Genomic DNA, 16731 nt, shown 5'->3' on the forward strand with positions numbered 1-16731 from the left:
ACTATTTTAAACTGTTGCGATTTGGTAGTTCACAGCATCTTGCGAATGGTAGTGAGCTTCGACAAAAATTACAGAAGCATTCAAATATCACAGATATACTTTGTAGGTCCTGTGGTTCTTGAGTTATGTTGTTAAGAGGGTTGAAACAACAACACTTTTGTAAAACGTACATAACTCATTAACAACAATAAATCAAGCAAGTTTTCAAAGTATATGATTTGTCGAATGAACTTTTGAAAAACATCAAAGTGTTATTTTTCAATAATAATGGTCAAAGGTCAACAGGAAATGCCGCCATTTTGAAAAGGTCAACCGGAAATATCGCCATTTTGACAATTAAAAAAAATAAAAAAATAAAAAATTTCAAAAAAAAATTTCAATAAAAATTTTCAAAAAAAAGAAATTACAAAAAAAAAATTCAAAAAAAAAAAAAATTCAAAAAATGTACAATTTTTTCAAAAAGTGAACTTTGACCCGAAGTGAACTTTGACCCAAAATGATCCTCAGGGGTGTTTTTTCTAGAAACACTGAATTTTTTAAATAAGAATTTTTCTTAATTTGAAACGTCGTATCGGCCGTTCTATGGAACGTATCGGCGTCAAATTCGGTATACAGCGTGAGGGTTGAATTACAAACTACCCACGGGGGTCGAGAGGTCGAAATGTCGATGCACCAAACGTGTCAATTTTGGGGAAATGAGCGGGGAAATGAGCAAATGAGCGATGAAATGAGCAAATGAGCGGTGAAATGAGCTAATGAGCGACGAAATGAGCAATGAAATGAGCAAATGAGCAGTGAAATGAGCGAATGAGCGGGGAAATGAGCAAATGAGGAGTGAAATGAGTCAATGATCAGGGAAATGAGTAAACGAGCTGTGAAATGAGCGGGGTAATGCTATATATAGAACCGGATAAAACCGGTTCTCCTCTCCCCCATCACCCCCAAATATACAACAAAATGCACAAATCGTCAAAATGCGTCGATTAGCGCAACAAAATGGGTCAAAGCGTAACGAATCGCGTCAAAAATGCGTCAATGCGTCGTGAAATGCGTCAAAGCGTAACGAATTGCGTCCAAAATACATTTCTGGGATAAAGGTCACTTCTTTTGCATGGTCGCACCTCTATGAATATTAAGTAGGCTCTAAAGGCATACTTACTACTGATTTAGATCATGAAAATTGATTTTTAGGCTGCTTCGACCAACAATACTTAGTTTACCCTTAAAGTCTGGAATTCTCTCCCATACAACATTTTTAAAATTCAACATCATTTGAAATGTGCAATCAACACTTACCATAGGGTATTAAATAAAAGGCACTAAATTGAATGCCCACGTGACCCATGGGCGCCGCCATACCAAGACCACCAAGTGATCAGGATGTGCTACAATGCTAAGAGATTCTATTTCTGTTTTTCAAGAACTAAATTTTAAAAGTTTTGGTCGACGGAAAAAAGTTATCGACGGAAACTCTTACAATAATACTACAATGCTAGAAAATTTGGACATGCATCCCGCGTTTCCAATTGAAATACACAGGAAGACCCCCGCTGTGCCAAAGGTCACTTTTCCATACATCCTGTCTAGACGCTGTAATGTCTGCGCTCATGTGGTCACGTGGGCATTAAATTAAGTGCCTTTATTTAAATGCCCTAAGACGACTGATCAACAAGACTCTTGCAAACTTCTGCATTGCTTTTAAACTGCATCAGTCATATTGTGCTAACTCATGTGCAAATCGATTCTTCTTTTACTTCTTTATTTAATATTTAATAGTTAATGTTTAATATTCAATAGTTATTGGTCTTCAATTAGCTTCAATTATTCCTTCAAAGAGTCGTTCTTGCTTGCTTTTTTCCCCACACGACCCTTAAGCCATTTGGACTGCAATATGATTCCAAAACTGTGCCACTCTGCATGATTATTAGTTAAGTTAATACTGAAATGAGTGAAAATAATAATACACAATTTGACCCAGCTAGCGATTAAAAGAGAATACTAGACTTAGCTGTGGTCTAAGACCACGAACACAGCCGTGCTGTGACCCCTTAATGACCTTTGACCCCAAAATATATGAAAACCCCATAGGCATTGGCTAATGTCAATGCCTGTGTGCATGTGGCATCACTTTGACATGTTATTTGTGGCAGAAGGGGCATTTTGAAGGTTTTTCGTCTCAGACCGGAAGTGACCCCTTTATGACCTTTGACCCCAAATGAAAAAAATATCCCATATACACTGGCTAACCACAATTCATGTGTGAACATACCGCCACTGTGCTATGTTTTCCTTAGCTAATAAATTTTTTTGAATATATTTCGCTTTTATACAGGAAATGACCCCTTAATGACCTTTGACCCCAAATCTGTGTACACCCCATAGACACTGGGTGATAACAATGCATGTGTGCAAGTGGTGTCACTGTCCTACGTAATTTGTGGGAGAAGATGCATTTTAAAGGTATTTCGTTTTATACCAGAAGTGACCCCTTATTAATGACCTTTGACCCCATATACAAAATATCACATATACACTGGGTTACTGCAACTCATATGTGAGCATACCGTTACTGGCCTATGTTTTGTTTAGCTAATAAAAAAATTTGAATGTATTTCGTTTTATACCGGAAGTGACCCCTTAATGACCTTTGACCCCAAATCTGTGTACACCACATAGACACTGGGTAATAACAATGCATGTGTGCAAGTGGGGCCGCTGTCCCACGTAAGCTGTGGGAGAAGATGCATTTTAGTTGAAATCACGTTTTTGACCAGTATGACCTCTATGTGACCTTTTGACCCCACGAGTTTCATGTGACATGTTGGGGCACGGTCAATGATCATTGTGACCAAGTTAGGTCAAAATCGATGTAAGCATGTGAGTGCTAGAGCAAATGTAAAGGTTGACAGAAAGAAGAAAGAAAGAAAGAACCTGTAAGAAAAAAGACACAGCCGTGACTAACGTCACGGCTGTGTAATAAATAAGTGACCTGCAAAAGCCTGCCAAAGTAACCCCTACATGCCAGAGTTATGACACCTTTTACGATATCAGCAGTACGGGTGGGGCACATTGAAATGAGGCTGTATTCTGTATTCTGTACTGTATTCTTTTGACATCCAAAGAGTAGATTGATTACAGGAAAATTATTATCATACTTAATACGATCAGCTATTTTTGCATGCTCAGTCTTGAAATGAGAAAATGTATATCTAAAGTTATTTCAAATTATGTTTCAAAACTGTTAAAAACACACCTCATTCAAGGTTTCAAATTATGAGCTCAGTAATTTTGTTCAGGTTTTGTGTAAAAATTGCTCAAATAATTTATAATAATTTTAACTTCTTATACCATTGTGTACATGTACTGTGTGATATTTATTTCTGCTTCAAAGTTGCAACTGAATGAATTGGCAAATGTTATAAAAAGATGTTATAAAAAGATACATCACTTTCAAAAAGCAACAGTTATTTCAAGCAATATCATCATGGCACTAGTTTTATGATAATTATATGGTGACCATTTTGTGGGCAAATGATTTACTGGGTAGGCATTTTTGGGCAATGGGCAAGTTGAATTTACTGGGTGGGCAAAATAATATACTAGGTGGGAAAATGCCCACCCAGTTTGCTGTTATTTACTTTGCCTGGTATAAGCGGTTTTTTTTTGGGTTTTTTTGTAATTTTTTTTTTCATTAGTTTTTTCATTATTTTTGATAAATGTAAGTTAATTTCTTTTTTAAATTGACTGTTTTATTCTTAATGCTTCTACAACTTTAGAATACAATTAAATACCTTTATGATGTCATTTTATCTATAGCTGAAAATTCATCTTCAAGGTGCAGAATTCAGCAGGTTTTTCCCATGATTTTACAAAAAATTTTCTTTGAAAGTTTCACATGTTAAAACGTAGTCACCGGCACACCTATATTAAATAAATATATTAACACTGTGTTTTTTCCAAGGATTAACATTGAAATAAGTTTTTGCAAATTTGTTTTAAATGGTATCTTGTACTTTATTCAGTCTCTTTTACAGAATCCTCACTTGAGCAGAGAATTGTATCAGAGAGCGTTAATTGAATACTCCAAACTAGAAAGCCACAAGGATGGGGAAGAGCCCAAATGGAATGCATTCCTTGAGGTAGGTTATTTGGGAAAAGACATCCAAGTAAAATTTCAGGTTTAAAATGTAAAAAGATACCAATGGACAAAATGTCACTGTGTCAGCATGTCAGAAGCCATTTACACAGGAGGCTGAACCTTGGAGGAATACAGAAGATCACAATGCCTTAAGATCTATTTTGCAATTTATATTTCAATTGTCAAATCGATGGTAAATGGGCACCAGAACCTTCTTGAGTTTTATGAATATATGTGATGCGATCAAGCAAAATCAGTCGGAACTCGCAAATATTGATTTTGAGATATAGCCGAATAAAGGAAATATTTCCTTTTGTTTCTTTTTGTTTTGGAAACTCTTTAATTGCTCATATCTTTGGAACTGGTTGTTCAATTTCAATGGGGTTTTCTACAAAATCCAGCTTTGTAAATGTTTTTTACTATCCTGTAAGAAACTGAAAATTTATTATTGCCGAGTTCCGACTGATTTTGCTTGATCGCATCACATATGTGTCTTGATAATTATTCCTGTTGCTAGTCAAGATTACACTCTTACTGATAGACATGCAGTGACTTAAATGGTGGCTCATGGTTTCCAGTTAGCTAAAGCACTTTGTGAACACAACTCAAGAGTGATGGAAGATTTGATTTTAGCATATTAGATGTGCAGAAGTATCTGATCCAATCAGGCTCAAAGGAGGAGGCAATTTTTAAAATTGTGTCATCATTTTCAAATTGCCCAGTAACCAACCTTAGCATTGCTGAATCCTTAAATCCCTAGTATATTTAATTGTAGAGCTGAGAGATAATTACTGCTATTTATTTTTGCGTATATATGTACCTTAGTTTCATCTCCCTTTGGCTTGATTGGTTTAGACTGTGTCGTATAATTTTAACTGTTATTTTTTGTAATGAAGAAGGAGGCGGCCTATATGCTTCACCCTAGCAGGGCATAAGACAATGCGAAACACAAATTAATATATGCGAGGATCGGAAAATAAACGATGCAAGCTCGAGAAATTATAATTTAAATGGCGTGATTGGGGCTCGAGCAAACTGGCATATGAAAATATTGAGAGAGAAAAATCAGGACTCAGCGGGATTGAACCCCGGTCGCTGGATTACCGGTCCAGAGCTTTACCACTGTGCTACCTGAGTTCACAGTCGGTACTCGGGCAATCTCAACTTAAGTCCCCATGATAACTCTCTCATTGTGTCTCAGCGGCCAATTATATATGTTATATATAATTATGTTATTTTTTGTAATACATTTTTGTTACTTTCTGTTTTCATGTTCCAGGATGCCACACATTGTGCCCAAATCAAGGCTGCCAGAAGCAGCCTGATTGATATGTTAAAAATAGTAGACAAGACAATAGAACAGAATAAACCACAAACAAAAGGTGAGTGTGTCTGTTTGTTTGTTTGTTAGCAAAATTCTGATATCACAAACCCAGGATCAGAAATCACCAGTTGATAAATTTTCATTATATACACATAGGTGGCTGATCCTATTTATTATAAGCCTTATCCTCCAATTTACCCTTTTGGCATCAGAAAAAGTTCATATTTTACTTATAAGCCAAGTAAACTTTTTGCTTTGACTTTATGAGATGTGCTGTTCAATGACCCATTGGGATACATAAGTTTACTACTAATCAGTGATACCAATGCTTTAGAAGCATTTGGCTATTTGATGCTACCCAGAAATCCATGCCTCTAAATTGGGCTACTTATGTCAGGCCGAGACAGTAATTTGACAATTATCTTTTCAATTTAGCCGAAAGCTTTGAATTTCTGAAGCTCCAAATTGCAATATCAGTGGTTTTTGTGACCATTTATTGATTGGTCAGTAATTTCCCATTAAGTACCTTAAGTGTTTTTCGGCGCCATAGGGTGACTGGTAAAAGTGCCCAAATATCCGGTATCAGGTGCTTTTTTGGAATTCTAAAAATTTGGCTACTTGGGAGTCATTCACCAAAGCCTGGCCACATCACCACATCTTGGCACTGAAAGTTTGGAAATACTGCTTCTAATATCCAAACCAATGCAGGCTCAGAAATCCAACACAAATCGATTCGGGCAAATATTCTCGTAAAACATCAAGCGGGCGAATCCATATGGATTCGCCTATAGTAGTGCATTGGCAGTTTACAGAAAGAACAAAATATGTACTGTAACGAAAATGGATTTTCGCTCATTCTCTAAAATTGGTTATTTTAGCTCGTGTGAGGCTTAATTATGGCCTTATTTTTGTATTGTTACACGTACCTATCTCTGTTGGACTAGTTATCATGATTTTTATAACCAAATTTGATCAATTTTGATGAGTCCTCGATTTCGATGTTCTGGTCATGCATTTTTATAAGCTTACTGAATGAAGAGTATTGTATTACTCACCAGTCACTGATTTTATCGCTAGATTTTCATGATCCAAATTCTTTTATGGTGCAAATTAATAAAAGTTTAAAGCAAAGCACAGGTGGAAATACTGTCAAAATTACTTTTATTGAAATCTGAATTGAATTTCAGCTCAAATTAATTGATTTAAAATGATTTGTTTCGTGCATATTTTCGATCTGGGAAAGTTTTGATTTGTTTACTAGTTGCCAGTTCTTTGTCGATTTTGGGTGTAATTCTCTGAATCTAGTAAAGATTCTGTCAAATTTGCGGCCCTGGCAACTCGCTTTTAAAATTCTGGAGATCGACCCCGTCTGGGGATGTCTATGGTCGGATTCTCGCTTGTCTGGGTTTGCGCCGCGTTCGTTTTTTCATGTTTTTCAGTCAATCAGAAACCTTTTCGGTGAGTGAGTTCTCGTGAGCAGAATGTGCTGTTTATTGCTCACGAGAAAAGATTTATAAATTGCTTTCGCGAGCAAGGAAAGTGATTTTTCTGCTCACTCAACTCTCGTTTTGTGCGTGTTTTCGCGATAAATTGCTCACTATAAAAGCGGCTGCTCGCCAAAATTGCTCACTTTTTGGTTTGACGCTGCCAGGGGCAGTCACGCCCCTGTCAGCTCTGTCACAGCAGATTTGAAATGAGACTCATCGGGCATTGGAAGTGATTGCCACTCACTGCCGTAGCCTCGCTTTCCTTGACATTGGTTCAGTAAACTTCAGCTTCGATGTGGAAGGCATTTAATGCAATTTATGGGAACTTTCAGCCAAAAATGATGGTCAAAATGTAGCAGACGACATGCAGCCATGTCAGCAGCGTAAAGTGGGTTGTCATCATCAAGCCTTTTTCAAGGCTAGCCTAGCTTTCTCCGCTTCGTAGTTTAATAATTTTTGGTTCCCATGAATGCTTAATTGTCTCCCTCGAAGATAGGCCTATAGAACTGCACCATTTTCAGCATCTTTACAGTCACAAATCATCATAAATCGGTAAGCTTAGGTGGCCTAGGCTGCTGCCTTGCGACTTTTAGCGACTTTTAGCGCCTGAAGTTACAGACTTTTAATGTAAAATAAAGTGGTACTCGGAGTCCACTGATCAATCGCGTCAGTAACAGTGACATTGCACTTGATATTGTAAAACATGTGAAATAATTATACTATATTATTGTGATTATTGTCTTTATCATGTAGTTACGGGACAGTAGTCCTACTAAACTACCTATGTGATACAATGTTTTTATGTGTGTATTATTTTGATCATAGACAACAGGGTCTATGATTTGATGCAAATAAAGTTTGACGATGTTGATCATGACACCCTTGTTGGTAAATATTATAGATTAGTTGAATGAAAAACTAGTGGTTTTTGAACTGGATATTGATAATGACTGAAATAATAAAATAAATGAAAAATGTTGCAGATGTACTGGTGATGTTAACATGTATTTAATGCTGGTATTGACTCTAGTATAATGATGGTATTAAATACAAAACAATTGTTGGTAATGACTAGAATTAAAAATGTTCTACTGAACATGAAACTTAACGATGATACTGAACGAAAATATGTTGTTGATATGCTGTTGATAATGACATGAAACATGTTGGTGTTTTAAAAAATTGTGTTAGTAATACTAGTGGTATACAACACGAATCAGTTGGTAATGACTTGAATGAAATGTTATAATAAAAATTTAGGTGGTTTTGAACTTGATGCTTGTACTGAATGTTAAGTGTTGTGAATTTACTGGTGATGCTATAATATGATACTGATGTTGGTATTTACTAATACAAAATAGTGTTAGTAATACTGGTGGTATTCAACACAAAACATTATTGTTGGTAATGACTTTATATTAAAAATGTTCTTTATAATATCTTGTGGTTTTAAACACAAACCAATTGCTGGTAATGATTTCTATGCTGTACTAGCTGCAATAAAATTGTTGCAAAGTGGTGTTGTTTAACATGAAAATCATGTTGTTATTGACTCTAATAGAATTGGTACTATGAAATATTAGTAGTTGTAATATCAAAAACCATTTGTGTTGCCAATGCCTAATGTTGACTAGTGAAAATGGTATAGTTTTTGAGGCTGATGTTGATGACAAAAGAGTGTTTACAGAAATTATTGTTTGATGTTAAACATTTGTTGGTAACAACTCTAGTAAAAGGTATTAAAGACCCTGGTGGTGTTGAACAAGATGTTGATGATGTTGATGTAATTCGAAACTGTGTCAATAGAATGTTACTACAGTTTGTGTCTCTCATTAACTATAGAAGATGTTGGTTTATGACACCTTATGTTATTAACTGATCAAGATAATGGTTTACTTACAATATGTACACCCCCAACCAGTACCATTTTTACCATGTTAACAGTTTTCCCTATTCAACAGCTTGGTTATGTTTTAAGCCTGAAAATGGTTAAAGGGAAAATCTTTTTGTTGTTTTTTTGTTTGCGAAAATTATTGACAGGTACTATTATACTGGGTGTATCTTTCTTTTTTCTAGTAATCTGTGATATACATGTACCTAGTAATACATGTGGTTCTTTAAGTAATTCTGATAATGCCTGACTGACGTTTCATTGTTGTACAGTACTTTTCACCCAAATATTGTTTGTGGCATGTGGGCCATACTTAATGTTGACCTCAAATTTATTTGAGTGCAAAAAAATTTGTTTGTTTGTTTTTAAATTGTAATTTTATATATATATATTATTTTGTGTTTTGATGTCTGAATGTAGCCCTTGTTCTGTATGCCAAAAGCGTGTTAAGAAAAATCACAGAAAACTGAAATGTAGCACTTGTAAATGTTTTGTGCATAAATCATGTAGCAATCTGAGCAGAAAAGAATTCATGAAAAATGACAATCATTATTGGTTTTGTGTAAAATGCAATGATACAATGAATTTACCATTTAACCACTTCATTGATGATGAAAATTTCTTATTAGAATTGTACAAATATTTTGATATTGATGATACTCCACGTGAATTTAATGTTGATAAATATGAACACTTGGCTATTGATCCAACAAAATACCAGGATGATATGAATACAGGGCAATTTAACAGTCACACTAATTATTATACTGATACTAAGTTAAGAGATGTTACTAACGAATCTTCTGAAAATTTGTCACTCCTTAATTTTAACATTAGGAGTCTGGATAAGAACTTTGATTCGTTTAGAGATTACATGTGTACTATTGATATTGACTTTCATGTTATAGGATTGGTGGAAACATGGTTAAAAGAAAAGCCACATGATTATTTTAATGTTAGCGGTTATAATCTTGAATTTGCAAACAGAAAGAATAAAAGGCGGTGGTGGCGTTTGCCTCTATATGAAGAACAACATACATTATAAACTCCGTGATGACTTGAATGGTATTGAACATCCTGAATATGTTGAAAGTCTCTTTCTAGAAATAGAAAGAACAGGATTGCAAAACATTGTTATTGGTGTTGTATATAAACCTCCTGATCAAGGGATACATGAATTCAATAAGTATATAGATGGAGTTCTGTCGATTATTAATAAAGAAAATAAACTTGTATACTTGATGGGTGATTTTAACATTAATTTGTTAAATGAAGATGTTCATGTACCTACTGCTGAATTTCTAAATACTATGTCATCTTATTCCTTATATCCATGTATTACAAAGCCTACAAGAATTACCACAAAAACAGCTACTCTTATTGATAACATTTTTACCAATTGTTATACATGTCAAACATCTGGAATCATGGTAACAGATATAACCGATCACTTTCCAATCTTTCTATCTACAAATTTAAATTTGTACAGAAAGATTGATAATCTTCAAGGTACCTGTAATTTTAACACACGGTGTAAAACTGAGCAAAATGTACAAAAATTTCAAAATGAGCTGAAAAACGTAGACTGGGATTTTATTTGTTCATCTGATGATGTAAATATGTCATATAATAAGTTCATTGAAAAATTTATGCTACTTTATGATGAGTGTATTCCAAATGTAAACCCAACAAGAGGGCCAAGAAACATGACCCTAGATGTCCTTGGATAACTAAAGGGTTGGTAAAATTGATTCAGTAGAAAGAATATATTGTACAAGAAATCAATCAAAAAACCAACAGAGGAAAACATTTCTAAATATAAATCATATCGTAGTAAGCTAACATCTTTACTCCGACTGGCAAAACGTCATTATTTTTCTTCATTGCTTGAAAGAGAAAGGTACAGTATGAGAAATACTTGGAAGATTCTCAACAATATACTGAGAAGTAAAAGGCGTAACATGTCTCAAAAATTTGTAAGTAATGGGGAAACAATAACAAATCCTAAGATAATTGCTGATAAGTTCAATGAGTATTTTTCAAATATTGGACCCAAACTAGCACAAAGTATAAGCCATACTGGTAAAGATTTTTGTGATTATCTAAAAATCCAAATAGTTCTACATGTTTCTTTAAACCAACCACTGAAGAAGAAATTCTGAAAATTATTGCAACTTTGGGTAGTAGAAAAGTCCAGGTCACGATGGTATAGGATCTGATATTGTTAAAAGAGTTGCGAATGAAATTGCATATCCACTGCAAAGGATTTTAAATATCTCTTTAAACACAGGTGTTGTGCCAGATGATTTAAAAATGGCAAAGGTAGTTCCAATATACAAAAAAGACAACCCTGAAATGTTTGGTAACTACAGACCAGTTTCAGTGTTACCATGTTTTTCTAAATTGCTTGAACGGATTGTGTATAATAGATGTATTGATTTTTAAATAAGTTCAATGTTTTGTATGATAAGCAGTATGGCTTTAGAAGCAACCATTCCACATATATGGCAGTTTTGGATTTTGTATGTGACATTGAAAATGCAAGTAGTGAAAAGAAACACACAGCTGGTATTTTTATGGACCTGTCAAAAGCATTTGACACCATAAATCATAATATTTTGATAAGCAAACTGGAACACTATGGTTTTAGAGGAGTAACATCTCAATGGTTTTCAAATTATCTTTCTGAGAGAAAACAATATGTGTCATACAATTCAGAAGTCTCATCTTATGAACCGATTTTATGTGGCGTTCCACAAGGATCAATATTGGGTCCTCTGCTTTTCATCATCTATATGAATGACATCGCTCACACATCTGAATTACTATCATTTATTTTATTCGCTGATGATACCACTGTTTTCTACTCACATGAAAATATTAATGAACTCTGTAATGTAATTAATAATGAGCTGAGGGAGGTAATTAACTGGTTCAAAGCTAACAAACTTTCACTCAATGCAAAAAAGACAAATCTCATGTTTTTAGGTACTGTGTCCAAAACCAAGGAAATCAATGACAATAATATTGTAATATCTTTAGATGGTTGTAAACTGACTCGTGTTAAAGAAGCCAAATTCCTGGGTCTAACTATTGATGAAAATCTTTCTTGGAAGAAACAGATTGTTAATATTTGTAATGTGTCTTCTCGAAATATTGGCGTTTTGAACAAGGTGAAGCATTATTTACCCGAACAAACTTTGTACAACCTTTACTGTTCACTAGTTGTACCCTATTTTAATTACGGTATTTTACTTTGGGGAAATGCAAACAAGGCATATCTGAACAAATTATTTAAGCTACAAAAAAGAGCTTTAAGAATAATATCTCATAGTCCGTATTTAAGCCATTCAAGACCACTTTTTGATAAATACAATGTTCTTGATATATTTGATATGTACAAGAAAGAGTTATCTATTTTTATGTATAAGTATACCCAAGGTATGTTACCAAAATCATTTGATGCTATGTTTAAGAGTCTTAAGGATATTCACAGTTATAATACTAGAAATAAGCATAATTACCAACTGCACAAAACAAGTACTGTTGTCTCAAATGGTCCAAAAATTTGGAATCAAATACCTTATGAGATTAGACAGGCTACCAACATTTTTCTCTTTAAGAGAGGAGTACATGCCTTCCTGAATGACAAGTAGATCCAAGTATGTTTTGCTTCATTATTATAGTGTAATATTTCTGTTAATCATTCTGTTAAATCATTGCCTCCACTTAATATGTCATCTCAAAGTTGTTTATCATTGCTTTTATGCTTTATATCAGCGTTTGTAATTTGCTATATGTAAATGTTAAATACTCATGATTATAGTACAATATTATATTTAAATTGATTGATTCATTATATTTGTCTTTAAATTGTTTGGCTACAGATCCTCGTTTTGTTTTTGTTCTGTTTTAATTTGTGTAATTTAATTATACAGGGGGTGCAGCATTTACAGGCTTCGCTTATCGTTGTACCTCCTCCATCGTGTTGTACTTTTTATAATTATTGTATTTTGTTGTAATTTTTGATGGAAATAAAATAAATCTGATTGAAATCTGATTGATTGTAGGTGGCCTGGAAAGTTTAAGCTTACTTAGGCTCTTGGGCCTTCTGCTTCTCTTGGACATCGTGGTTCATCGTGACTGATAAAACAATGGTTTAATCATCTTAATTTAATTACGATAGAATATAAAAGGGGAAGTTCCTAGTCTTCAAGAGAGGCTAAGCTTAGCCTTAGCCTTGCATTATGATGTGCATGCATGCCATGCAGATGGTGGCTCTGAATTTAGGTGTTATGAATTAAAGGCACACTCGTCGTTTATGAATTAAAAAAGGAACTTCCTGTTTATTCTATCAATTGTGCAGTTCTAAACTTAAGAATCAAGGAAAGTAAGTGGAAAATCTGCCAGTGACTTCAAAAGTAATTACATAGGCTGAAGCCTATTATTTTCTGAATTTATTTATTGATTTTTATATCACAAAGAAATTTGACTTCTGATTGGCCTAAATTGCTCAATTGCCAAACTGATAGACAAGCTGGCATCAGTCGAAAGCTCCCGCCATGAGTAATATTTTTAAGAACCAGTGAAATTAGCAATAAGAATAGTTCACCATTTAGATGGCATTTCGTACAGTTTGTCTTTTTGTCCAGTCGTTCCAGGTTCCGGATTCTCAGTATTCACCCCGCGGCCCAGCCGCGTTACAGTACCAAGTTTGACTCCTGCTTTGACTATTTATACTTCATTTTTTAAGCAACCAAACCTCCAAAATGGCGAATTATGGTATAATTTACTTAAATCATTAATAATTTGTACAATAATACTGATTTGAGAGGCCATTTTAAAAGCAAAAACAGCCATCGGTTGCGGGCCGATCTTTTGTTCGCCAGAGTCGCCATCTTGGATGACTAAATCAGACTGAATGAGGCAAGTATTTTTTTCAATCATTGTGCAGTGGGAGCGGGATGTAGATTTGCACGAATCAAGGATTCTCGCAAAATTCTCTTGCGACAATCCAAATGGATTCGCCCGTATTGCCACGGATTTCTAGGCCTGCAATGGACAATTTATTAAAAAAAATAAGAATGTCTGGATGTGGCCCTCCTTAGTAAAAAGGCAGGTGACATAATTGGACTCCCATCCATTATTCAGAATAAGAATGTCTGGATGTGGCCCTCCTTAGTAAAAAGGCAGGTGACATAATTGGACTACCATCCATTATTCAGAATAAGAATGTCTGGATGTGGCCCTCCTTAGTAAAAAGGCAGGTGACATAATTGGACTCCCATCCATTATTCAGAATAAGAATGTCTGGATGTGGCCCTCCTTAGTAAAAAGGCAGGTGACATAATTGGACTCCCATCCATTATTCAGAATAAGAATGTCTGGATGTGGCCCTCCTTAGTAAAAAGGCAGGTGACATAATTGGACTCCCATCCATTATTCAGAATAAGAATGTCTGGATGTGGCCCTCCTTAGTAAAAAGGCAGGTGACATAATTGGACTCCCATCCATTATTCAGAATAAGAATGTCTGGATGTGGCCCTCCTTAGTAAAAAGGCAGGTGACATAATTGGACTCCCATCCATTATTCAGAATAAGAATGTCTGGATGTGGCCCTCCTTAAAAGGCAGGTGACATAATTGGACTCCCATCCATTATTCAGAATAAGAATGTCTGGATGTGGCCCTCCTTAGTAAAAAGGCAGGTGACATAATTGGACTCCCATCCATTATTCAGAATAAGAATGTCTGGATGTGGCCCTCCTTAGTAAAAAGGCAGGTGACATAATTGGACTACCATCCATTATTCAGAATAAGAATGTCTGGATGTGGCCCTCCTTAGTAAAAAGGCAGGTGACATAATTGGACTCCCATCCATTATTCCGAGAATAAGAATGTCTGGATGTGGCCCTCCTTAGTAAAAAGGCAGGTGACATAATTGGACTCCCATCCATTATTCAGAATAAGAATGTCTGGATGTGGCCCTCCTTAGTAAAAAAAGGCAGGTGACATAATTGGACTCCCATCCATTATTCAGAATAAGAATGTCTGGATGTGGCCCTTCTTAGTAAAAAGGCAGGTGACATAATTGGACTCCCATCCATTATTCAGAATAAGAATGTCTGGATGTGGCCCTCCTTAGTAAAAAGGCAGGTGACATAATTGGACTACCATCCATTATTCAGAATAAGAATGTCTGGATGTGGCCCTCCTTAGTAAAAAGGCAGGTGACATAATTGGACTACCATCCATTATTCAGAATTGGCAATTATAACATTTTTGATATTTTTGAATTGTATGTTGCTTCTTTGTTTATTTTGTAGGTGATTCAATGCATCGAATAAACACAGAAATAGATGCCTCAATATTAAGACAATACATATGTCATCACCTGTCAAATAGTCCAACACCTCAAAGGTCAGTATTTATCATATGACAGATAACAAAAAAACAAAAAAAATGAAATTTCCAAATAAGCTTACAGTACGATCATGTTTTCATCGGAAAGTCAAAAATTACCTTCCTAAGTTAACCCGAACCCGGAAGTAGAATGAACCAGGAAGTATGCTTACATCTGAAGTCGGCGATGGTAACTCATACCGGCGTGATTTTAAGCTTATCTATCGAGTTTTTCAGCATTTTTTAGATATCATTACGAGTGTCGACATGTGTCAAGTGTCAAATTAGAAATCATATGTCGATAACACCTCTAGTTTCTCTTATTTTGATTGGATAAATGAGGCAATTTACTGACTAGGTATATTTCGTATCATGTCAGTTGAGCGCGTCTTAATTCTCCTATCAGGTCAGTGAGAAACTATGCATGTGCTAAAAAGTTGCACAGCAACAAAACCCAGATTCAGTCTACGATTTCGCTTAATCACAGTGCAAAGTCGACCATTTTTCAACAATATTCAAGCGAGTTCTGACAAAATTCCACTATAATTTTACTTTAATGCATCAAAGGTCTTTCAAGTTTATCGAAATTTATATTTTAAAAGATAATTTTAAGCACCAATTGTACATCGCAAGATTTGTTCTTGTAAATTTGTCACCCATGTAGTCTTTTTACACAGCAATTTTCAATTCACCGATAGCTACAGGTAGGTTCTTTCATTTTGTGAATTGAATGCATAGTTTAACGTTTATAAATCAATGCCATTAAGTCTAGACCCATATTGCACCTCATGGGTATGATAAAATTGTTATTAGTTTTGGTTTAGGGTGTGATACGAATAATATCGACTAGATATAATTCATATCACACCCAACTTCACCTAATAACTAATAGTCTCATATTAGGTTCAAAATGTAAATGTATTAAACTATAGGCAAAATATTTCATTCTTGATCATGAGAGGATGTACCTGTTGCGTCAGCATACCTTTCGTGGAACAACACAATCGTGCAACCAAAGACCATGATTGGTCAATCCTCAAAAGATGTGCTTGCGCCGTAAGTGTGTGCCTTTGCGTAGTATGTTTGATGCAAATATATATGCTTACCCAAGTTGGCTGTCATGATCGAGAATTGGATATTTTGCCTATAGATGAGTTGACTTCTGACGTCATTACCTGACAGTATGCACTCGCATCATCATAATTTCCATGACTTTTTGCCTGGCAGTATGCGCACGCATCATATTTTGTTCAGGGCCCATGCTTTTAAAACTCCCACCACATCACAATAAGGCTATTGAACAGTGTAGTGGTTGTATGCAGTTCGCGCAAGCATATCAATATACCACTTCCTTGCCTTGTTGATAAACATTGAGGTCAATAGTAAATTTAAGCCTTTATCTTTTTATCCATTTATTATTTACAGAACAAGACAACATTTAGAGGAGAAGCTTCATTCTATTGCTAGTGAACAATCAGAAGGTTTAGTAA

At 35.1% G+C, this 16731-nt stretch overlaps 1 protein-coding gene across 1 annotated transcript in view; it reads left to right on the forward strand.

The window, feature by feature from the left end:
- The window catches only part of LOC140160586 (uncharacterized), a 98187-nt gene that overhangs the window by 47778 nt on the left and 33678 nt on the right, over positions 1–16731 (forward strand). The window contains exons 3-6 of the mRNA XM_072183827.1: positions 4023–4139; positions 5418–5520; positions 15166–15259; positions 16667–16727. Coding sequence (XP_072039928.1) covers positions 4023–4139; positions 5418–5520; positions 15166–15259; positions 16667–16727 — 375 coding nt within the window. The remainder of the gene's footprint in view (positions 1–4022; positions 4140–5417; positions 5521–15165; positions 15260–16666; positions 16728–16731) is intronic.

The sequence above is a fragment of the Amphiura filiformis genome, chromosome 9 (assembly GCF_039555335.1).
Source record: "Amphiura filiformis chromosome 9, Afil_fr2py, whole genome shotgun sequence".
NCBI classification, from domain to species: Eukaryota; Metazoa; Echinodermata; class Ophiuroidea; order Amphilepidida; family Amphiuridae; genus Amphiura; species Amphiura filiformis.